The sequence below is a fragment of the Phyllostomus hastatus genome, unplaced genomic scaffold, assembly GCF_019186645.2.
Source record: "Phyllostomus hastatus isolate PE091 unplaced genomic scaffold, TTU_PhHast_1.1 phas_scaffold_78, whole genome shotgun sequence".
NCBI classification, from domain to species: domain Eukaryota; kingdom Metazoa; phylum Chordata; class Mammalia; order Chiroptera; family Phyllostomidae; genus Phyllostomus; species Phyllostomus hastatus.
In genome coordinates this window covers 22983178-23008953 of record NW_025334041.1, presented here as the reverse complement: position 1 = coordinate 23008953, position 25776 = coordinate 22983178, and the positions used below count along the sequence as shown (strand labels likewise).

Sequence of the window (25776 nt, the reverse complement as noted above, 5' to 3'; positions counted from 1 at the left end):
ACAGGGGTTTGAGGTGGGGAGAAGCAGGATTAGAAGAGGAGCCTAGAAGTAGGTATGACCCTGTTGGCATTGGCGGATTTCTGAGTTAAATGACTGAAATATAGGTGTTAATGGTATGCTTTTTAACTTTAAAGATATAATATTGTTTTCTTTTGCTTGTATAAAATATCATATTTTTCTAAAATAAAAGATAGTGGTCATCGTCTGAAACAAATTTTTACCTATTCAAGACTGACCCTCAATAACTTTAATTTCTACTAAAAGCCATTGCATTTCATCTGATTTATAAATTTTGGGGAAGGTCATGTCATCCCTGCATACTTTGGATTGTATATATAAAATGAATGATGTGTTTTAATTCTCTCTATCTTAAAATAAAATGTTCATGGGTTCATGTTAAAGTGTTATTAACTCCATCCTTTAAAGTTTTTAAAATTTTCATATTAAAGGCACTATACAAGCTTAGAGGAAGAAAGATTATTTTGTGCTATATTTGCTTTAAAAAATTAAAGCAAATGTGAGACTTGTGTTTCATTATTAAATACATTCAACTCTTTGCTGTAAATGTGACCTCAAAATATTAGATAGAATTAATGCAAACAAAAGAACTTGGTTCCATCATTTTGATATGTAGTATATTTCTCTCCCATCTATCCCCTTGCCTGGTATTATCAGAAATATAGTTTGATAACATGAATCAAGCTAATAACATTAGCCTATGATTGATTACCTGTCCAGTTTGGCCTCATATAAAAATTCTGTGCAATTAATTTTAAGCTGATGATAACACTCATGGGGCTGTAAACTATCCTCATTCATTTAAGCACAGTGGTTTCCAACTTAAACACATATGCAACATAATGAGTAAATAAAATCTTTTACTCTGAAAACTGTATAAGTTTCACAGCTAAAATTTTATACAAATAGCATTAATTTTTAATTAATTTTTATTACCCTTTTCAGTTAAGAAAAACTATCCAGTAGTTCTTTGATTTTCAACTCATTGTCTTGAATGAGTTTTTAATTGGTAGTTTAAAAAGCTGCATTGTTGGAAGCAAATTGGAGATGCTGCAAAAACATAAATTACAAAAATAATTTAAGATCACTATAAAATTTTAAGCAGTACAAATGTATGTGAAGTAATAAATAAAATATATCTAAATCGCCTCTCAATTCTACCCCCGAGCTAACCAATTTTAAAAATTTGATACTTGCATTTTTAGAAATGTTTTTTTACATATGCAAGCACATATGCATTTTAAAATGAGAGCACTGTAATTATGGTCTGGAAATTCTACATGAATTGCTATTTTATTGACTGTATAGAAATTCCATAGCTGGATATAAAATTAACTACTTTTCTGTTGATATCATTTAAATATTTCACGCATGTATTAATTTTTAGTGTTAAAAATGATGCCACAATAAACTCTTTTGGCAGTGAAATTATTATTCTAATAATTAAAATGAATTATTAGAAGAATAACATATCAGAGGATATTATTTAAAGTTTTACTGTCCTCTCTCAAATTGCTGTCTCTCAAAATTTCCACTGACAGCTTATTTCCTAGCACTGCTCCTAACAGTGGGTGCGATAAAGATTTAAATTTGGGCCTTAATAAAAGATTACAAATCTTGATTTTAATTTTCATTTATTAATTCAATTGTTATTACATATTAGCTAAAATATTCATAACAGTATGCCAATTTTAGCTCAAATGAACAGCTTAAAAATAAAGTTAGTTTTAAATATTGCATCTATTTGAGCATAAAACCATAATATGGTAACAAAGAGTGTTTACTTTTTTCTGACAGTTTTGTACATGTAATAAAGAATTTGCTTTTTTAAAAAATAATGACTAGCAATCATCTTAATTAATTGCAATGTGGCTTTTACAAAGAGCTTAGGGCCTAATTAGTTAAATCTCATATGTAATATTTTCAACATGAGTATTTCATCAGGAGTTACAAACTGATTATTCATTTTGGTGTCAACCATGCTTGTCATTTTAGTATTCCTTATTCTCTGAGGATTGGGGAACCTGACAATTCTCCCTTTCTGGCAAGCTGTCTCAGCAGTGTTTAGTAATATGCATGGTCTGGAAGAGCCTGTAATCTGTCTGCTTACAGGAGTCCGTAAAGGACTTTGTGTTTTAGCAGAAATGCAATATTTACCCACTGGGAAGGCTATCGTGGTGTTTAAACAGTTAGAATAGGAATTTTCTCTTAATAGTTTCACAGTGATTGGAAGGTTAGGTCATCTAAGCAGAGCTGACAGGTAGTACTCTGGCATCTTTACTTTCTCGTTTTAGGAGTTAAAAAAACATCAATTTATATTTTGGCAGCCTCCTCCTTTTTGATGTGATCTAAGATTGGAATCTTTTTCAAATACATTGTGTGTCAGGACTTTATCATGATAAGTTTCCTTCTGTCCATTCTAGCTCCTTGCCCTTCTTGATTCAACAACATGACTCTAGAAAAATCCCTCTGTAGAACCAGGAACACAGCCATATGCCAGCCCTCAACATGAGCAATTCTGGTTTTATGTTCTGGTAATGCAAATTTTAATTTCTACAGCTATTTCTTCTTTTGCAGGGAGAAAAAGAAAACTGAATTTTTTTTTCAAAATATTTGTCAGACTCATGTGAGATCTGATGCATTTTCTCTGAATGCGCCCTCCTTTTTCACCAAGCTCTACTGCTGCCTTGTAATTTTTCTCAGATTGAACCATTATATTCTCTGTCTAGGCCACTGTGTAGGAGATGAGGTAGTCAGACTACACATATCATCTCCAACGCTTTGTTTATTTCATTTGTAATGCTGTAGCAGGGTATGCTTATTACCTGGACACTCTGACATGCGGAGATAGGTTTCAGGCCAACTCCAAAGGATTAACTATTGTTACAAGAAGGATTGAAAAATGTTGTCCATTTCCACAGTCCTCAGAAATTGTCAGTCATCAATTAGAAAACATCAGTAGAGAATGCAATGTGGCAAAAAGCAGTGAGAGCAGGAGGACGAGCCACCCAGCAGCTACCATGCTGCTCTGCTAGAGGAGGCATTATCAAAGCCTTCCTCAGAAATAAAGGACAGGGCTTGGGGCCTGAAAACACAGCTTGGGGCCATGGAGAAGGTAAACACTAAGGATTTCCTAATCAGAGCCTTTAGCCTGAGAGGAACATCTCAGCTTAAGCAGCATTGACTCAAAGAAGGGAATGCAGATGAAGGTCCTGAGATCCTAGACTGAGAATGTGAACTAGACCCTATGAGTATCTCTTGGCTATACTAGGAAGGATGATCACTAATTCCTTGGTGAAAAGACTGAGGCTGGATAATAGAATTCACTCTATATAAGTTTGGTCTATATCTATATCTATATCTATATCTATATCTATCTATATCATCTATTTATCTTTATCTATTTATCTAGATATCTAAATTGAAATAAGCCAGTTGGTGAAAGACAAATACCATATGATCTCAATTATAAGAGGAATCTAATGAATAAAATAAGCTAATGAGCAGAATAGAACCAGAGGCATAGAATCACGGACTAGACTGACAGCTCTAAGAGGGGATTTGGGAGAGGTCACTGCCTAAAAGAAGGTGAAGGAATTAGTCAAGAGACATTTATGAAGGACCCACGGACATAGACCACAGGGTGGGAATTATCTACGGAAGTGGGGGCGGTGTGCAGTGTGGAGGGGGCAAAAGGGGGATAATTGGAACAACTGTAAAATATTAAAAAAGAAGCATATCCACACACATTAATAAGGAAGATGAATAAATAAAAAATAAATTGGGATTACTCTCATTGTAACATTTGTGCCCAGGAATGTTACTACACTTTAAAGTTTATAGTATCATCAGTCCCAGTCTCTCCATGGGTTGTCCTGTACACGATGTTTAGCCAGGCAGATTCTATTATTTCAGAAAAAAAGTATGGTGCCAAGAAGAGCCATATTCAGGAAAGCATTATCCTTGACAAATACCTTTTTTCTCTCATGGTGCACTACCTATTCACTTATGATTATTTGTCAATGACAAGAAAAAAAGGTATAATTTTGAAATGTCTGACAGTATTGGCTGTTTGAATTGCTAGAATTTTCCAAGTTCAATGTACACATGAAAAACAAAATGTTTCTGCTTACCCTAATACCACTGATAACAATTTTAATCTCCTATGGGTTGAATAAGTTACCAGATCTTCAAATAAAAGGCATATCCCTCACTAGCCCGATGGGATTGTTAACTGCACTCTGCCAAGTCGCCATAATTATGGATTGGTCACTGGGTGTAACAAAGGCTTCTAGACTCACAGAAAACACTCATGTTGTCTTAACCAATTATTTTGTTTTTTAAAAAATGTCATGTTTGCATTAAACATTTAATATATTCTCTTACCACAGTGGTAACTTTGCATTTCTGGCCTGTTGCCTGAGAGCTGAGGATCTAGCACCATCTGCAGGCAAAATCTGCTAATTTTATTTGGCTGTAGAAACAATTTCACAAAAGCTTTACAACTGAGGTTAATATGGATTCCATATGATGGAGAAGCCTGTCCTTACAATTAAAAATAAAAATTGAAATGCTGTCTAGTTTGTCTTCCTTTTCTTTTGTTCTCTCGGAGAGTCCACAATGGCTATTTCGGGAGCACCAGGACACGACCTGGTAGGCGTTGGGCTACCCAGCCCTGGCAGGCAGGGCCCTCTTTCCCATCAGGCACTGAGGGCAAGCGCAGGATCTAGGGGTCACAATACTTACAAAGGTTGGGGAAAATATTTTAATTTCTTTTAAATTCAGAGAAAAGGACTTTTAGGTGAAAGAAAATATTTTAATATACTACAAGAGTATACCAAGCCAGCTTGTAGAATGTCATTTTGAATGTTTTAAGTGAAGGGAGAGGCCTGGAAGTCAGACGTGCCTGGAGCCCGCAGAGGTCTTACCGGCAGGCTGAGCGCTCGGTGCTGAAGGCTTAGGAAGAGTCAGGAGACATGATCAACTTAATCCTTGTGAACCACTTAGAACAGAGCTTGACACACATACAGCTAGAAAACTTGCCATTATATGCCAGCTGCTTTTAGCCTTTTTAATCTGGTTCTTACTCACTGTATGCCAGAGTCTACTTAAAATTTATGTTCACTTATTTCATCTTGTTCAATCAATGCTTTTGAAAAATAAATTTTTTGAAATTAGGGAACAAGAAACACTAATATACAGTAATCACTGAAAACTTAAAACCCAAATAAGGGAGTCTGTCATCATTTCCTAGGGCAGCTCCAATGATTGGATTTTAAGCAAGAACAAATAATAAAACTTGTGTATTGGATAATTGTAAGATGACATTCATCATGAAAAATTATTTATAATAATCTCACTTGAAGCACAAAGCTGCCCAGTAATCCTATGAAATAAGTATTACTTATCCCTTTCTTACAAATGAAGGAATAAATACAGGGGTAGGTGAAACTCTGTGCAAGTCCACACATAGTTTTATCTGTCAACCCATAACATGGATTGAAAAGATAGGGTGCAAGAGATACTCAAGTAAGATCCTTTCTCAAGTGGTTATGAACCATTGAAAGCCATTGGAAATTCTTGGCTTTCTTAAAAAATATGTGATATTATGGCATTGAAATAAATAATAGTCCCCTGTGTCAGACAGATGTTCATTCAAATAAAGCCACCGCAATATGTAAGCATCAGGATATTAAATTATTAGACTTTTCTGGCCTCTGATATCTTCATTTGCAAAGTGGAGATAAATCTCCTTATTTCTCAATAGTTTTGTGAGATTTAAATAATATTAGTTAAAATCCCTAGTATTGTGCTCAATACACTTTAGTTTTTTTCTCTCCAATCAGCCTGATAATTCAACAATCATGTAACTGATCTATTTCCAATGAGGAAAAACGTTCTGATTCTCATAGTATGCTACTGAGGAACTTTATGAAAATAAAGTGGATGTTGACTGGCTACGGCACCATATCCAGTCCAGTCCTTTGACAGATATGCTTATTCACACAAGTTTTACTTCATCTGCCTTAAATTTTAACAACCCCCAAAACTAAAAACCTCCCTTGATAATCATGGTCTGTCTAAAATGACCATAATTTTGCAAGAATGGGGCCCATTATGGCCTAATTATTTACCTCAGTTAATATCAGCATCACAAAGGTCAAGCTCTCAAACTATGGCATCCTGGGAACTCCCTGTGTTCAGAGCTGTTGTATGCCCAACTCAGAGCATGAACTTCTCCACAGTCCAACACATAGGCAGCTCACCCCCGATATGACTCTGCTGGCCCTGATTGCTCAGAGACGGGCACTGGCTCAAATTTAACCAATCCACTGACTGGTCATGACCTTCTGAGATTGTTTTAAGACTGTTGAGCTAAAGAACATGTTTAATAGATAATGGATGGCTGCTATCAGAACTGAAAGATGACCACATAGACCTGGTGGCCACATCAAAACCTGAGGAACATCAATAAAGTATGGCAATGGACAAAGAGAACTAGAGATTTCCAGAGAAGCAAAGAAAAGAGAATCTATACAGCTCCAGAAAAAGTGTAAGTCCCCTTTCTTGATTGCTTTCTGGTTCCCATTAAGCCCAGCTTCACTCTTTGCCCTTTAGTTCTGTGAGCTTTCTCTATATCCTTTTAATAAACCAGCAACCTCATCGAGTTGAATCAAAGTTAAACCTCAACTTGATGATTCCCACCTGAGAGAAGAAAGGCAGTTTCCACAAAATAAGATTTAGGATAGAGAATGAAAATGAAGGGCAGTTATGCACTCTTCAACGCCAAGGGCAGGTAGCATCGCAGCATACTCATCCACAGCGCCCTCCAGATCACTCCAGGCCACTGAGAGCATAATGACTGGAGGATTCCAGAGTTAAGGATCTTGTCCATTTTTTTTTTCAAACCTATAAAGAATTATAGGAGGAGGTCTTAGTGAGGCAAATTGAAAACTGGGGCAAAAAAAAAATCTGACAAGAACTGATCAACAAGAACAGTTTTTTATAGCCTGTTTTCAGGCATTAAAGGCTGAATTTTATTTAAAACATGCAATGTATCTAGGAACAGCTGTGTTTTACTGCTCTTGCAAACACACCATTTCATTCACTTCATCTGATGAAGAAAATGCATTTAAGATCTTTATGCAATTTTAAGACAGACATTAAAAAACAGGAAGTGAGTAGATACTTTCAGTATCATTTGCAAACAGTGATGGTGAAAATATCAGCCGCAGTACTTTCAATGTCTATTATGTAAGAATTCATTAACACATTCCACTTAGATCACCTGTGCTGCTTTCTGTGAACAAATGGCTATTTCTCTTCCTTTTTTACATACAAAAAATCTACCTATTATTTATTTTTTCTTGTTATTTCCTTGTTTTTCTACCTAAAACTACCTATTATTTATTTTTTCTTGTTATTTTCTTGTTTTTCTACCTAAAACTACCTATTATTTATTTTTTTCTTGTTATTTAAAGTTTGTAGAATTGTAGATATGCAATACAGTGTTTCTCCTTTTAGGTTTTCAATTTTTATTGTGTTTTTTCACTTATTAATATGTTTAATATTTAGGACATTTCATCTCATTTTAGAAGTAAATGGCATGTATATCATAAGAAATAAATTATTAAGTGGCATAAAAGAAAGCAAAATATTACATTAATTTGATTAATAAATATATATGTTTTAAACGTTAGCCAATTAAAATTTTAAACACAATTCACAGTTATAATGGTGTTTACAAAATGGGTATAATGTGTATAATATGTATATGTTTCCATTATGGGCTCCAAATATCCCCAAATAGTTCTAACCTACAATTTAAAATTTTATCATGCATGTTGTAATTTGGACAAGTTTCATAATTTGTAAATATAAACTATAAAATGCATTTAGCCCTTGTCAGTGTGGCTCAGTTGGTTGAAGCGTCATCCCATGTCCAAAAGTTGCAAGTTCACCTCCTGGTCGGAGCACATGCCTGGGCTGTAGGATGATCCCCAATCTAGACAGGCGTGATCCCAACTCCGGACATGGACAATCCACGTCCAGCCACCCATCCCCTGTCTGGAAGCCTACGTGAGGCAGCCGGTCCATGATTCTCTCCCACATCGATGTTTCTCTCTCTCTCTCCCTCTCTCCCTTCCTCTCTCTCTAAAAGCAGCAAAGGAAATATCCTTGGGTGAAGATAAGTACTTTTATAATTCTATCAAAAAGATTCTGATACTTTAAAATTTTGGAATAAGGGCTATTAGGGATATTTGAAAGTTTAGGGAACTGCTGTATTTTAAATAGAGGGTCAAAGAAAGGATAAGAATATTTGATAACACAAATATTTCATGTCAATGTTAATAGAAATAAACACAAAGTAGCCAAGCATACCAAAAAATGTCTATGATCTGAACTTTTTTTTTTTGGAGAATTATTTATAAGGTTAACATTGAATGTTAAATATTTTCAAGTATTTTTGCTAAATTCTCAAACACTCATCTTCAAAGTATTTTCCAAATAGTTTTGGAAAAAAACTATTAAAGGTAATAGATGTACACTATCACCAGAAATAAGGAAAAAATTAATTTTTCTCCATAAATTTATTAAATTACTTGCTTTTCTAAACTCACATTATATTTCTAAAACATTACTTTCATTTACATGAGTCATTAAATTTCATAAGGAGTACTTTTATATAAAATCTATAAACCATAGCAGTTCTTCATCATTAGCATACACAAATCCATTAAGTCTATTATAAATGGATAGTCTACTGATTAATATTTTAATTGTAGCTTGGGGTTTGTGGTGTGGATCTAGGAAATGTTTATGAAAGACTTATGTACTGGTTTAGATATTTCAGAATGAATCCCTGGGCAATTATAATTTTTAACCATAAAAAGTATATGTTGAAAATCAATTATATAGGATTACTGATAAAATTGCTATATTGTATACCAAGCAAAGGTGGCAAAGAGATAGATATAAAAATTATATCTAGTCCTGACCAGTGTAGCTGAGTTGGTTGGACAACATCCCAAAAAGTGAAAGGTAACCGGTTTGATACCTGGTCAGGGCAAATACCTACGTTGTGGGTTCAGTCCCTGGTGGGGGCATGTATGAGAGGCAACCAATTGTTGTTTCTCTCACATCAATGTTTCTCTCCCCACCTTCTCTCTCTAAAAATAATACATTTCAGAAAATTATGTCTATTTCCATAGTAGAAATTTCAGTTCCAATTATTAACTTAAAAAATTTTATCTATAGTACTTTTCCTTTCTAGTACTCATACTTTCACAAGAGCTTAAAATTTTAAGTATACACTAATTGTTAAATATTTATTTTGCATTTATATTTCTATATTTTTGGTTACAAAAATAAAACATTGTGAAACATTATATTCTCTTAAATAATTCTTTAAAAGTACCTTCTAGCAAATATCAAATAGTAAATTAAGATCTTATTAATTCTTATTAGATTTAAAAGATCTTAAAAGATTCTTATTAGAGTTAGAATAATTTTATTCTAATAATGTCTTACTTTACCTTATCATTTCGACATAGCTTTTAGGAATGTTTACTCTTTCTGCATAAACAAAGTAAGTTTTGTAAACTCACATGATTTAAAATAAGTATGTTCAAATTAAAATAAAAGATTCTTTGGACAACAAATGAAACATTTGAAGTCAAATGTGAGATAGTAATGAAAAATATTTATAACTCTAATCTATAATTATTTGTATCTCTGAGACAAATCTTTCAATTATGTGTTTCTTCCTTGTTGTTAGTACTCGCTTCCCTAACAATTTATATAACTTAATTTTGCTTTTATTAAGCATACACTTCTCTTTTGATATTTCGGGATTTGATTTTATATTTTTCTCTTGCTTCTACACCAAAAAAGATCAAGATTCTAAAAGAATTAAAAGAAGCAGATATATTCATATTATTTTAACATAAACACAATTACAGAATCTTTTTCTTTTCATTGGATTTATTGGGGTGACATTTGAATTAAATTACATGGGTTTCAGGTATACAATTCTATAATGCATCATCTGTACACTGTATTGTGTTCACCACCCCAAGTCACGTCTCCTTCTGCCACCATTTATCCCCCTTTCCTCTCTCTTACCTCCCCCACTCCCCTTTTCCTCTACTAATCACCAAACTGTTGTCTATGAGGTGTTTTTGTTTTTGTTTTGCTTAATCCCTTCACCTATTTTACCTCAACCCCACAAGTCTTTTAAAAACAAAAATTTCATTATTTCTTCCCCCTTGTCCAGAAATGGTGCAGTTAAGACCAGTAGAAAGACTGGAGGGAAAAAACAGACAAAATTAAATGCGGTGTTTTTATCAGTGAAAAGTGATGGCTCTTCTCGGGAATGTGGGCCAAAGCAATAGGATGCAGAACATTTAGTGTCTCTTTTGTCTGCTCACAGCTGTGCCCTTGACACCACTGTTACTTCCTTCCAACTCTGGGAACTCAATTTTCCAGAATCCCCTTCTCTGTGATGTTCTAGGTTCAGAGCTTGCCATTGAGAAAACCTTTCAGGAGAGTTAGACAATGGAAATGCATAGGAAGCCATTTTTTTCAGAGGTATGTGCTGCTACATCCCTGGGTAGGTGGAAGATTCACAGTGGCTTTTCAGTGAATTGTGGATCATGACCCACATTGCCCGAGAAGGTTGGGCAATTTTTGAAGATTCTCAGGTGTTGCAGCAGCTCCAGGAAAGCTTCTGAGAAGCACTGACATCTTCAGTATCAACCTCTTTGACCTTCAGCAGCTGCTTTCCTGGCCTTTAACCCACCCCTGCACCTACGCCCTCCATCCTCACTCCCAGATTTTCCAAAAGCCCTGCAAATTCATAATTCTACATTAAACACTTTTTATCTGAGTACATTGAGTGGCTTCTGTCGTGCTGACTGATCCCTGACGATAAAGACACTGTCATGGTAAAGACTGGGACAATAATCAGTTTATTAAATATTGTGAATATCTGGACTATCAGCTACATTGTCTCAATATGTGAAAATCAAATCACAATGCAAAGTCAATTTTAGATTACTGGGATTTCTTCTTTGTTTTTCTCTAACAATGACAACTAAGACTATATTTTATTAGTTTCTTCAGTCTTTAAAATATTGTTTTAAGTGATGTTCAAATAGATTTCAAGTAGCTATCTTCAACATTTTCTAAATAAAAATTTCTGTTCTTAAGGTGTAAGCTTGTAATTCATTCACTTGATATTACTCAGTGGCCTTTTACCTGTAGGAGGAAGAGGGAAATCAGAGTTCCATGAATATTAGAAAACTGTTCAACCATTGCTCATATGCTGCCTCCCTCCTCTGACATGATCCAGAAAGCTCTGCAGGTTCTATGTTTGCAGCTAGAGACCAAGCACCACTTCCATAGAATTCAGATGTAATCCAGATCGTATTTACCGATCAAAGCAGTAGTGACTCAGTGGGGTTTGAATACTACATGACTCCATTTGGCAAAGGGTTACATTCAAGAAACCTCCACGCTCGATAAGCCTGAATAATTTTAGTTCCCGATATACTTCGGGAAAAAAAAACATTGATATTCACAATGCATTGCAACATGTCTCTCAAGTCTCTGTTCTCATTCTTTTCTTTCTCCACTTCTCACTGTCCCTCCATGTATGAAATAACTAATGACAAACTTACATAGTGTTTTTTACATACCAGGCACTGTTCTAGGTAACTCGCATATACTGTATAAACATAGTTAACCCTTATAATGATCCCATGGTTTTATTATTACTAGTCCTATATGACAGATGAGGCAACTGAAGCTCAGAGGGGTCTGATATCTGTTCACAGAGAGAAAAGTGGCAGTGACAATGCTAAGTGCACTGGGCAACTAGCCAGCAGATTATGAGCCTCAAAGCTGGTTGTCAACCCCCTCTCTTCAGGATCTCTTTCCTCTGGCCAACTTTCCCTTGCTCTGTGTCATTTTTTTTCTAGCCAGTAATCCTGTCATTTTCACTGAAAGATTCTAAAAATCCAATCAGTATCCTCCATTTCTTTTTCTTTTTTCACCCAGGACCCCAGGGTGCTGGAGGAGGGACAGGAGGATATTAGACACTTTAAACACTTCTTTGAGGAAGTAGACAAGAGAGAAGCCAAGGAAGAGACAGGAGGGTTTCTGTGAATACCCACAGAACAGAGCTAGGTTGCTTATTTTTCTGCTAAAGAGAAATGAACTTTTCCCCCTATGTTTAGGAACCAAAGAAATATTAAAAACAAATCAAGTTGATGACAACAGTGAGCCAACGGAGTAAAGCTAGAGTGAAAATTGCAGTCAAGAATTCGGGACGGCAGGTTATATATAGCAAAGCAGGACATGGTTCTTGAGCTAGTCTTGTGTTTTGTCTTCGTCTTCCTTCCCCATGACTTTTGTTCTCTTCTTAAAATGGTTTCAGCTGCCGTCTCAATAGCACCATTAGTGGGGATGAAGATCCTGCTCCTTATTTACCTAATGAGAAAAGATTAAATTGGTAAAGAAATACATAAAATTAAAATAAAGAGAAGTAACCTAGTTTAGTACGTGAAAGTGGACTTGAAAAATTTTGAAGTCACATGGTTTTCTGTGCCATAAAAATCTCTAATAAAATAACACATATGTGTTACTTGAAGGCTGCCTTTAAAAGGAGAACTCAAGGCTTTATATTTATTTTTCTCAACAATAGCTGATCAAAGAAGTACTCAATAATTTTTGTTTTCTGGTTTGCAAACCACTGTGATGTTGTGTTTTTCAAAATGGGGACCACACACTTGCAGGCCGAACACCAGTGCTAGGGTAAAAAACATTTACACATCTACTTTGCTTCTAGGCCAGACTGGCTCAGTATCATGATTCTAAGAAAATTCCTCATCATTCTTCAACTTCCAGTACATCAGCATACTTCAAGACCCTTTAGCTTTTTGAAGTGCTAAATAACGTATAATTGCTTTTTAAATTAAAACTGATACATTTGAATTTTAAGCAATTTTTGAGAGTTCTGCTACAATTTTCATTGGGATCATGATAGTCACCCTGGTATATATAGAAACTGGGATTGAAAAATAATCTCAGCTGTTAATAGTTAGAATTTTTAGATTGGGGACCAAACAAATTCAGTTCAATTTTATGAGTACAGATATGACTACAGAAACTTTTAAAATAGATATTTTACCAGTTAGTATGGGCCAATTGCAGACACTCTAAGAAAGCAACTATTCTTCCTTTGCTTTCTTGATTTCTGAAATTTAAATAAATCCTAAGTCTAATAATGTAAAGAATTTTTGTATGGCTTTCCCTGAGAAGGAATGTAACACAGAACAAATAAAGAGAAATAACTACTGTTAAATAAATGAATGGGGACTGACAAGTCTTTAGTGGCACGTGATCCACTGAAAATGTTTAGGGCCACCCCCAAATCAATGAAGAAGTGATTCACTTATTTAAAAGTGGTAGCACTTTTTGAGAGGGATGAGGGTGGCCCCTTTTAAAAATTGTTATTGAATATAGTGGGGTGACATTGGTTAATAAAATTATATATGTTTCAGATGTACAGTTCTATCATACATCATTGGTCTATTGTATTGTGTGTTCACCACGTAAAGTCAAGTCTCCTTCCATCACCATTTACACCCTCTCCTACCTCCCCCAACCCCGCTTTCTGTCTAAAAATCCCCATGCTATTGTCTGTGTCGATGAGGGTTTTTCTTAGTCCCTTCACTTTTTTTCCACCCAGACCCACAACCCCCACCCCTGAGGGTGGTCTTTTTATCTATTTGACCAAAACATAAATTAGTGGTGTCTTAAATCTGTATGATAGAATATAGGCTCTCTTTTAGCTCCAGTGTTGTAAAATACTCGACAACATTTGATGGTTATATCTACACATTGAAATTCCTTAAGAATTTCCAATTACATCAATATTTTTAATAATAAGACAACTCTATAATGACACAAAATAATATTTTTAGATTTAATGGCAAATAGTAAATCCTTATATATTTTTTTATTTTGGAAATAAAAGAAAATAAAACATTAACAGGTGTCAGTTACTAAGTAGAATATCTGAGTAGATAGCATATGTCAATATTTAATATTTGTTTTCTTTTTAAAAGTTTAAATACCTGCATTTTCCTTTCACATTTGACTCCTGAATATCCAGTGCGGCAAGAACACACATCAGGAAGTATACACCTGCCTCCGTAAAGACACTTTTGACTGCAAATTGCTGCAATACACACATTTTTTCAATTACCACCATTTGACACAAGTGTTTGTGACACATTCTGTTCCAGTGGTCCCAAGTTATTCAACCACTTGGCTACAGTAACAGTCATAAGAATCTATGAATGACCAACTGTTCGCCCATCTTCCTGTAACCAGAATGCAAACTATAATGCAAAACATACACACTCACACACACCAAAAACAGTACACCCAAAGCTCAACATAACAGTTGCACAGTGACATTAAGACATCATTAAAGTAAACAAACTTTTCATTGGCTATATGTTCAGGTATTTAAAATATATACATTTTTTAATCTTTACAGAGGAGATTCAAATCAGTAACATAAGATGGCATTTGTAATTTGCTTTTCAACAATTTAGCAAAAATTTGAAAAAGACAGTTCAGTATGGACCACACAGACAATTTTATACACCATCAGGCATTTAAAGTGAAACAACTCTACTGGAGACTTTCTAAAGATTTCTACACTGTCTGTACTAGAAAGTTTTCCCTTAAAACCTCTCCTAATGAAATTTAAAATTGTCTCTATTTCAATATATCTCAGTATCATTTATCTATCAATTTACCTACCTATCTGCCTACTTATCTATCATCTATCTACATGCCCAACTACAGAGACAAAATTCTTATAATAGTGATAACTTCTAAACAACTAAAATGTTCCACGGAAGGGGAAAGGTCAAGTGGATTATAGTGTTAGTGCTGTGGAACTTAATGTATCATTTAAAGTTATGTTTTTAAGGATGTGGAAATGCATTTAAGCAATATTCAGTGAAAATAAGCATAACATCACATTATATGCAATACACTTTATTTTTCGTGGAAGAGATATCTGCTTCAATACCTCATGTTGGAAACTGGTAGTATAATTTGAGATAATATTTCCTTTGTATAAATGCAACATTTAAAGGTTATGTTTTCATCAGGACTGTTGTATGTGGTCAGGCAGGTTGTGTAATGCACAAAGCTGCACAGCTAAGCACTGTTCATGTCACAACATCATGGATCTGAATAGTTATTAAACAATTTTCCAGAAAATGGTAACAGGATATCTTGTTCAAATAACGTCATCAATATTTAGACAGTCTCCGGATAGCTGGAAATAAAGCCTTTTGAGGAAGGGAACTTTAAAAAATCTTGTTCCCTGGCATATGTCATCAGTTTGGCTCAAATAAATGCATAAAAATTCCGCACAGGTATGGACGTCTTTTACATCAGTGCTTATGAAACGTAGTGCGTCAGGATTTCAAAGAAGCTCAGCCAGGATCACAGCAACTTGCTGCTCAATATCAAGTGAGCTTGGTAAGTTTCTCTCAGAATTCTGGGTCTCCTTGCTCTTAAGTAGCCAGCTATGGCTTTATTTAAGCTGTGCTCAGAAAATTTTAGAGGTGGATAAAGGTTGAGATAACCCATGGAAAGAAAAAAAACCAAAAAACAAAAAACACCCTGGCTGGTGTGGCTCAGTGTGTTGAGCACTGCCCTTCAAAGCAAAGGGCCGCTGGTTCGATTCCCAGGCAGGGCCAATGCCTGGGTTGTAGGCCAGGTCCCCATTGAGTGTGTGTGTGGGGGGTGGCACACAAGAAGCAACCACACATTGATGTTAAAAAGAAAAAAGAGTTGCTGCTTTTAATTTCAGCTTTTTAATTGGGTAGATTTATAAAAGTCTGAACAAAAGCTGTGCTGTTTACATGACTGAACTTTCTTTAGTTCCAAAAAAGGAAGACTTTCTTCCCCAGCCCAAGTAGCCAAAGAGTGGTGGTAGTTCAGACTTCACCCCTTTCTGAATCCCGACTGGTAGAGATGGACGCCCCAGCGTGTCCAGTGTGGTAATGTTACCAATCCCAGAGAAGCTGGCAGGAAGCCGGGGGAGAAGGGCAGGGTGCCCTGGAGGGGTGTAGGGCTGGTTTTCCCTAAAAGTTTTTGCTCAAAACTATAACTCTCAAAGTTAATCTGGAAAATCATGTCTCAGAGGCCTGCAAGGCCCACCACAGTCAGCCTCCCAGTAATATTAAGAGGGCCGAAATTAGGACCTTTGACACTTCTAAATTAATTTTTACGCACACAATTTGAATAAACTGGCTCTAAAGTTTCATCTCTTGAAGCTTCAAAAAGAGGATTTAAATGAATAGATTAACCCATGAAGTCGGTTAGGTATCAAACCAATTCTCTGAGGTCTTAAAAACGTCTGTCCTAATTTTAAAAGGGAGGTCATTTGGAACTTGTCAAAGACACACATAAATTGTAAATGCTTCCAGAGGAAATTTGGATCCAATTGTTCTTTTATAAACTAGTGAGTTTTTCTCATGGCTAAAAGGTTTCTGTTCGTGCCTGCCTATGTAGTAAATGTGAGATAATTTTCTACCTTCGAATAGTGGTGTTAAAAATTAATTTAAAGGCAATGGCTTGTAATAATTGGGTATGCTAAAATTCTTAGAAATATAGAAGCTAATTTAAATGCTTTTCAAGTTTGTGTGATCTAAGATTAATTCTTAGTAAATAAAAGCTAGCTGAAGTTTGTTGGTTTAAGCAAAACATACATGTCTTTATTTTGCCTGAGTGTTGCAAAAATAATTTCATGTCAATGATTGATGTTTAGGTCTATAAATTATGTTTCTAGAAGTTATAAAATGTCCAAGCTAGAGGAGTCCTATGCTTACTTAGTTTGAATTAGAAATTGAGGTGTTAAGGGTTAAAATTTTGATATATGTAGGAATAAAATTTTGATATATGTAGGAGGCCCTCAGGATACTTCAAAAGATTTGAAATTGCATGGGAAGCATTGTTAAATAAGTGCTGAAAGCTTCTACGGTATATTGTATGGGTAAACACTGGTTGTAAATTAAACAAATATTAGGAGCTATGGGAAACCCAAGACAGCTGCTTGGCTCTTCCCTGCTCCCTGACTAATAATTATAACAGATTGAGGTTTGGTACCTACAGTAGAAAACCAAAGCTGTAGGCTTACGTATTTGACACTGCGTTCCTTCCCAGGTGCTGGGGCAATGGCATATACTCGGGGCAATACATTCACCACCATTTTTACATTTCTGAAAGCAGATAGCTGCAAACAGAAATATAAACAAGTTAAAAAGATAATTTACTAGTTGAATCCTATCATGAACCACAACAATGTTCATTAGAGGAAAAAAGAGAAACAGTTAAAAGTTAATGATTAAAGAATCTTTTCCCTGAACATTTTATCCAGAATGTTTCTGATGTCATTACTTATTCCTGAAAAAACATGGTTTTAATGGTTGTATAATGTTCTATTCATAAAGTGCATAGTGATTTAACTTTACTCCAATTTTTAGGCATTTATGTTGTTCTCATTTTTCTCTTTGATCAATAAATTATAGTAGCTGCTAACTTTAACTAATAATTTATAAAAAGGAAAAAATAAAATATTTGAATGAGGAGAGCTGCCATCATTTAAAAAACTAAGTGGATTTGAGAGAAGTGGCACCCCACCTTGGGAGGTTCTAAATTGGATGGTACAAGATGGGACCACGGAATTAGGTAGTGATTTTTAAAGCGTTCACCTAACTACCACTTAAGACTAGGAGACCAGGACTTAAACACTTGCTATTTATTCTGGCAACTGTAGTAGCCAGACTGGAAAATACATTATACCCTCTTCCTCTGCTAACTCGAAGGAAGGAGTTGAAAGGACTTTGCATTTTACTCAGATTTCTATTTCAAAAAGATATCACCTAAAATAAAAACAAACAATAACAAAGAAAATGAATTTGTCTTAAATTCTAGTTTATGTTGAGAGGATAGCGTAAGCCTTAGCATTTTGAGTATTCCTCTTACGTGTGTTGCATTGTTTCCCCCTCCAGCCAGAAGGACAAGAACAAATGTTTGGTCCCACACATTTTCCTCCATTCATGCACACAGGATCACAGATGCCTTAAGGTAACAAAGATGAGATATCAGCCTTTAAATAGCAATACTTTTGCTATATAATGTGTTTGCTTTACCTGCAGTTGGCAAATACATGTAGAGGTGTCTTACTTTTTTGGCATCTCCTACCAGTGTATCCTTCACGACAGGTGCACACATTATTTCTCGTGCAGTGGCCACCGTTCTTACAGGGAGGGTAACAAATAGCTAAAAGAATACGGAGCAGCAGTCTGTGAATCTTACACATTCAAACTTGTATGTTACATATTGTATCAGGTGCTTGTTATCTGTGGGGCCATAAGGCAGAGAGACATGCTATTACAATAAAAAGATCACAATTGCAAGTTATTAAAATCATCCTTTCTAAATCATAAAATGAAACGCTGAGAGCTATAAGTTGCTAGTGTGTTGGCACAATTTGCAATGTACTGGTGAAGTGTTCAAAACAAATGGAGTCTTTGGTATTACAGTACATAAATTATGAACTTTATCTTATGTTTCACCATACTTTGGAGTAAAGAATGAAATGATCTGGTCAAAATGAAGAAAATAAGTCAAAGTAAGAATGTTTCTCTTTCTGCTGTAGTTAGAAGAATCTGAAAAACCTGTCACATAATATTGAGAAAATGCTTTTAAGTTAACTTTTAAATACCTACTGAGGTAATGAATGCAGACCTTTATATGTGACATTTCTGTGAAGTGTCACATATGAGTGTTTGGTGAAAGTTTTTTAACAATATATCCTTGGCTTTGTTAGGAATATTTATTGATTAATTTTGAATGTGCTATAGCATCTTCTATATACTGTGTATGATTCTGTTCCATGAAGTTCAGGAGCTAATATTTCTCATCATTTATAAGAGGATTATTATTGCTTCATGTTTCTTCTAGACATGACAACAGTATATAGTTGTTTTAAAAATAATAATAAATACATAAGCAATTTAAAATTTAACTTTCCCTGAATAATAAATTAATGGACTTTAGATTGTCTTTTAAAAGTAAATGTCCAAGGAAATGGTTTTGATAACAGGGATATTGCAGACTGACTCCCCATTTAAATTAGATCCATCTTAAATAGGTGCTTTCTTTTGTTCTAAACAATGAAAGAAAAATTCAACTGATTTCAAATAGATTTATAAATAAAAATAGTGTGGTAATTCATGTAAAAAAACAACATAATTGAATTATTTTAGCAAATATATTCTTTTTTTAAGTATTTTTAAATGTATTTTTAGAGATAGGGGAAGGGAAGGAGAGAGGGAGAGAAACATCAATGTGTGGTTGCCTCTCATGCACCCCCTACTGGGGTCCTGGCCTGCAACCCAGGCATGTGCCCTGACTGGGAATCAAACCAGCAACCCTTTGGTTCATGGGCCAGTGCTCAATCCACTGAACCACACCAACCAGGGCATTTTATTTTCTTTTGATTTTTATTGAATTTATTGGAATGACATTAGTTAATAAAATTACATAGGTTTTATGTGTACAGTTCTTATAACACATCACCTGTATATTGTATTGTGTGTTCACCACCCAAAGTCAAGTCTCCTTCCATTACCATTTATTGCCCCTTGACCTTCTTCTACCTCTCCCCACCCTTCTTTACATCTGGTAATCATTGTACTGTTGTATGTGTGTATGAGTTTGTTTTTTTTTTGTTAATCACTTAGCAAATGGATAATTTTCATCATTTTAGACTGAGCTTTTTTTCTGGTTAATGCTTGAGTCTACTTTCTCTGGTGTTTTTATTGCTACTTTTTATTATGGAGAAGTGCTCTTTTATTTTCTGCTTCTTAATCTTTATGCAATTGAAAATTATTTCTATTTATTAAAAATATATTATTTTATTACAAAAACACCATAGGAAATACCTATATTAGAAATTTAGAACTAAAAAATTAAATGAACAGAAGACCTATTTATGATGGGTAACTTTGTATAATCAATACTCATCCATTTCACAAAACTTGATTTATAGAGATAACATTACATTTATTCAAAAAAGTACATGTGATAAGAGTAAATATAGAGAAATGGATGACACTACAGTTAGCCTGGTCATGTCTACTCCGAATCCCATTTCAGGAAAAGGAGATTTGGGAGAAAATTCACCTTCATATATATATTTACAAAATTCCTTCTAAGCTCAAGATAAATCCTTCATCTGAACTCCAAAGTGAGCCAAGTAGTCTGGCCTCAGCTTCTGTGTGGATCAGGCTAATGGCATTCAAGGGGTGGAGGAAATTGGAAGTTGTATTGAATCATCTCTCCAGCTATACATTTTAAGCCTTGGTTATTAATAGTGTAGTTTGACTCTTTCATGATGTTTCTACCTCTTTTTCTATCTTTCTCTTTGAAAATCTGTAGAATCCACAGTATATACTCCTTATAGCTTACTCTTAACCATAGTCTGCCTGATTGTATTCAATGGCTTTTGGTGTGTGTACCATCTTTCCTTCCTACCAATTGGGCTCATATCAGTCTCAAAAGGGCATGTGATTTAATAAGAATAAGGATAATATTTTTATTTTTTCTGCACCTCTATAACATGTCTTAATGACAATAATACTATTACTTAATAGTAGCTGTCAGTCCAGCTGGTACAGCTCAGTGGATTAAGTGAGGGCCTGCAAAGCAAAGGGTCACCAGTTCTATTCTCAGTCAGGGCACACACCTGGGTTGTGGGCCAGGTCCCCAGTACGGGGTATGCAAGAGGCAACCACACATTGATGTTTCTCTCCCTCTCTTTCCCTTCCCCTCTCTCTAAAAATAAATAAATAAAGTATTCTAAAAAAATAGTAGCTGGCAATGTGTTGATCGTATGTACAGGTAGTTGACTGCATGTCTCACTTGTACCTGACAGCAACTGTGTGGTTCAAAATTGAAAGCTAAGGTGGTTAAGCCCTGTAAACCTTAGGTAGAGTTCCAAAATCCATGTCAGCTGGGAAGTTGTAGAGACTAGCTAATTCTGAAACCTGCTAACATGACATGTGTTCAATAGATCATTTTTAGTTCTCCATGATAATTTAGAGATTTTCTTCCTTTCCCAATTATACAGTTGGCATTAAAATTTTAGAGAAATGTTTTTATATCTTACATTTAAGTATTGATAGCATGAGAGATGTAAATTTTCATTTCCCATCTTACATTCTCTACTCAACACTATACCTATAACTCATAAACTTGGGTTTCAACTTTGTCTCCTGGTTTTTAAGATTTTCCTTAACTTTGTCTTTACTTCCTCCATCTGGTTCCTTACAGGAAATCTGAATTAAAAGAACTCATTTCTTGTGGGCACATATCTAGTATTAGACTGATGAGGTGTTTTTTTTTTTGTTTTTTTTTTTTTGTTCTGTCTCAATTGAAAACCAAGACTCCTAGCGAAACTCCAAATAAAAGAATGGGATCAAATCAAAATGGAACATGGTAGGAAAAGTATAGATTTTAGGAATTAAATTATGATGTGTCCTGACATGCTTTCACTAAAAAATCAACCCTACACTTTGCATAAACTCAGAAATATGAAGATCAGAAAATACAACTCAAATTTCATTTATTGACCTTAATTCATGCCTACTCTGACAGCATCAGGACATGCTCATTATTCTGAAAAGCCCTACAGCATCTGCGTTATGAGGGAAAGGGTTGAAATAACAGGCATCTTTCATGCTCCCACATCACCTTCCACAGTGCCATGCAAAGCTGACTCTGCATAAATGTTTAACGAACCTAAAGTCAAAAGACATCGTGAGGTAATAATGGACATCAGATGGAGCACAAGCCAAATGTTTTTGCTGTAAAGGCAACAAAAATGGCACCATTTCACTATAATAAGCTGTAAAAAAAACTTTGCTTATTTATTTTAAACTTTGGTCCTGCAAAACTGCACAGACAACTGACACAGTTGTGAGCCAAATATATGTTGAATAAATATAACCATTTTTCATAATAATTCTGATATGTTTTTATGAAGTGAGCCTTCGGTGGCCAGACTAGAACATAATATGAAATAGAGAAAAAAGTTGAAGAGCATCTTCCCTTTTGGAACTTGTTTCTTGGTATTCACTCAGAGCTTTGTTTATGTTTGTCTAACTTTGCCTTTGCATTTTTATTTATAAAGGAAAAATAATTACCATTCTGACACTGGGCACCAAAGAATCCATTGGGACAGAGGCAAGTGTTTGGCTTATAACAGGAACCAGCATTGAGGCAAACAGGGTCACATGAAGCTAATGAACAGCAGGAGGGAGAGAGACCATAACAGTTTTATTATTTAAAAAAGTAAAAGCTACATAGGAGTACAAAATAGTGCATAAAGGAATATTTTATTTTTACTGCAAGTAAAACCCTTAATCTATAATTAATTAGACTTTTCCAAGCATAAGAAGAATGAAATAACTGGGTAATAGCTTTGTAAGTCTGTTCATTAAGCTTACAAATAAATACCAAGCTAAGAACGTGGAGGCTGTGGTTAGAACGCACAATGCCCTGGGTAAGCTGAAAGAATGACTTGCCATTATAAGACAACTCAAAAGCTCAAGCAGGACGGTCTGCAATCAGCTCAGGTACACATGGCCATGTGTACCTCTTCAACCCTTCTTCCCAATTCCAAAGGGAACACTACACTCAAGTCCTAGCACACTCGAAAACAATCTTTCTTTTTGCTTCTTTATCTTTGCTCCATTTTGAAAGGTACCTTGATTTCATTATTCTTTTCTAAAATTACTTTATTGGAGTAACACTGGTTAATAACATTAAATAAATTTTAAGTGCATAATCTCATAATACAACATCTATATCCTCCTTTGTGTGCTCATCACCACATATTTGGCCCCTTTACCCTCTTCATTCTCCCCCCACTCCCTTCCCCTCTGGTAACCACCATTCTGTTGTCTGTGTGTATGAGTTTGATTTGTTTGTTCGTTTATTGTTTTTTGTTTCATACCCCATATACGAGTAAAAACTTTGTTCATCTTTGAAGCCAAATTTTATCCACTCTCTGAGGTCTACCTCAAATACAATTTTCTTCCAAACTGTACTTTCCAAAATTAATTTTCCTCTTCTCTGTTTCCAAGGAACTGTACATTAATTACATAACTTATTATAGCTCAACTTGTATCATAGTCTTTCTAAAATTGTATCCTGTGTCTTTTTCACTAATGATATGCTCCTTAAAATCAGGGCAAAATCAAATTGATCTTTGTTTCCCTTTGCATCATGCTTCACACATAGTTGGTAAGCAAAAAACGCTGAATTAAATCTATGTAAGAAAAGCCATTAGATCCCAATGCATTAGATTAAACACAGAGAATTGCAAACACTGCTGCCAAAGCAGTAAGCCCAACAATGTGATAAATAAATGAAATCATGTGATGGTGCCCACTTAACCAGAATTGCTTCAGTGTTTAATGAAGTAGAAAATCTGTGGAAAAAAAACTGAAAAGAGATCTAGAAGATGCAGCACAGATATGTCTCTCTCCACCATAAGGCAAGTGGATGAAGAAAATATAAAAACAAAAAAATATAATATTGGTTGGGTTGGACAATATTAAAGCTGTTTATGGTCTAACACAAGAAAAGAAGGAAAGTGAAAGATAGGTTTTTAAAAATATGTCTGAAATAAAAACTTCATACCAGTCTTGTCAGATTAGTTTTATGTTTGGAGTGTGAGTCTTAAGGACATCGTTGCATTTAAAATGTGTTTTCACTGACCTATTTATTGAAAATATTTTTTACTTTACCTGTGCCGCAGGTGGGTCCATACCAGCCAGGCTTGCACTGGCAAACATCTGGTGTAAGGCATTCACCTCCATTTTCACAGTGCCTGTTACAAACCACTGAGATCATAGGATAAAAATAAAAGAGAGGTTAATTAGACTTGGAATTGGTTGTATTATTGGTTATTATCTAGCTAGCTCAAAACTGCCAATTATATGTTCTAATTAATAAGATCAGAGAGAAAGATAAAAATAATTTATCATTTGGCTTTAAATGGTCTCTAATTCTCACATTCATTTATTTTTATTTTTATCTTTTATTTTTGCTAATAGAGAAGGGGGAAGTAGAAAACCATTGAGCTGAATGGTAAATAAGAAATGGCCATTTGGAAAAATTATTAGTTACTGATGAAAGTTTTCACAGACATGAATTAAATGACATAAACTTATATGCAATTCAACAGATTGAGTTCTTATCTAAAAAATTGGAGAAATGGTTATGGATAAGATCAAAAAGAAAATTGCTTCTAAGAAGAAACTCCTTTATCTTAGTATTGACACCTAGCACTCCCAGTAGTATGCAGAATGTTAACTGTTAATAAATTACGTTTTATTTGGTGTTTCAGTTTATCAGTTAGCATCAAAGCCATCAACTATTCAAAGGAGCATTTTCATTATATGAGACCATTTCACTTACTTCTTTCACACCTGGGTCCCACAAAACCGTAAGGACAAGTACAGAGATTTCCAGCCAAGCAGGTGCCACCATGTTGACAAGGTGGGCTACATATTTCTGCAGACACAGATTATGTTATTAAGTCAGCTTTCAATTTTAAAAAAGTCAGTTTATGTTTATGAAGCACAATCACACTAAAAGCTTCTTGTCAGAGCAAATTATAATAAGTTCAATTACCTTTTACTGTGAACTTTGGTTCTGTGGGATTCACTATGAGCTCACACTCTGAAAACACCCACAGATCATTAGTATGTCTTGGTTTATAAAACTTACAGTTAACTGAATGGAAATATATAATCTTAGCTTTCTTCTGGAAAGTGAAACTTGGACTTAATTCATTTTCTGCCTACAAATAGAACACTTCTTTATTTCCATAATTATTTTCATATGCTACTGATACTATTTCTGTAGTTTGTTCTAGATTTACTTTAATTTGTTAATGTCTACCTTGTTTTGAAAGCATTTAATGTGGCTCTATTTTATTAACAATTATATTATTATCTACCAACATATGTTCTTTAAAAATACTATTTTTAATAATAACAAATTTGTTATTTAATATTATCCACTTTAGGAATAATATTTTATAAACTCTCCACTTAAGATTTCAACCAAGCCCTGGCTGGTGTAGCTCAGTGGATTGAGCACAGGCTGCGAACCAAAGTGTTGCAGGTTCGATTCCCAGTCAGGGCACATGCCTGGGTTGCAGGCCACGGCCCCCTGCAACCACACATTGATGTTTCTCTCTCTCTCTATCTCCCTCCCTTCCCTCTCTAAAAAATAAATAAATAAAATCTTAAAAAAAACTAAAAAAAAAGATTTCAACCAAAACAATAAAATTATATGGCTACAGACATTCAATACTCAGGTGTCCTTTGCTTGAAGGTAAGAATAGTTGTAGGGATATGGCAACCTAACTAAACCTCAAAAAATTATTTCTGGAGATAATTTTTCCAATGATAAATAAGCTGTTGCTCTTTGGATCTCTGTTTTAGAAATTTAAATTTTTTTTAATGTTCAGATAAATTATTTTAAACATTAAAAATTTTGACTCACCAACATTGATGAATATGTATTTAGCTATCTTTAAAGAAAATGTTTTATTTTAACACTATTATTTAATTTTCAATT

At 34.7% G+C, this 25776-nt stretch overlaps 1 protein-coding gene across 1 annotated transcript in view; it reads right to left on the bottom strand.

Annotated features, from left to right (window-relative positions):
* Positions 1-12477: 12477 nt before the first annotated feature.
* The window catches only part of VWDE (von Willebrand factor D and EGF domains), a 64075-nt gene continuing 50776 nt past the window's right edge, over positions 12478-25776 (bottom strand). The window contains 8 exon segments of the mRNA XM_045827252.1: positions 12478-12510; positions 14160-14263; positions 17252-17347; positions 18100-18195; positions 18301-18396; positions 22326-22421; positions 23934-24029; positions 24607-24702. Of these exon segments, the coding sequence (XP_045683208.1) occupies positions 12478-12510; positions 14160-14263; positions 17252-17347; positions 18100-18195; positions 18301-18396; positions 22326-22421; positions 23934-24029; positions 24607-24702 (713 nt within the window).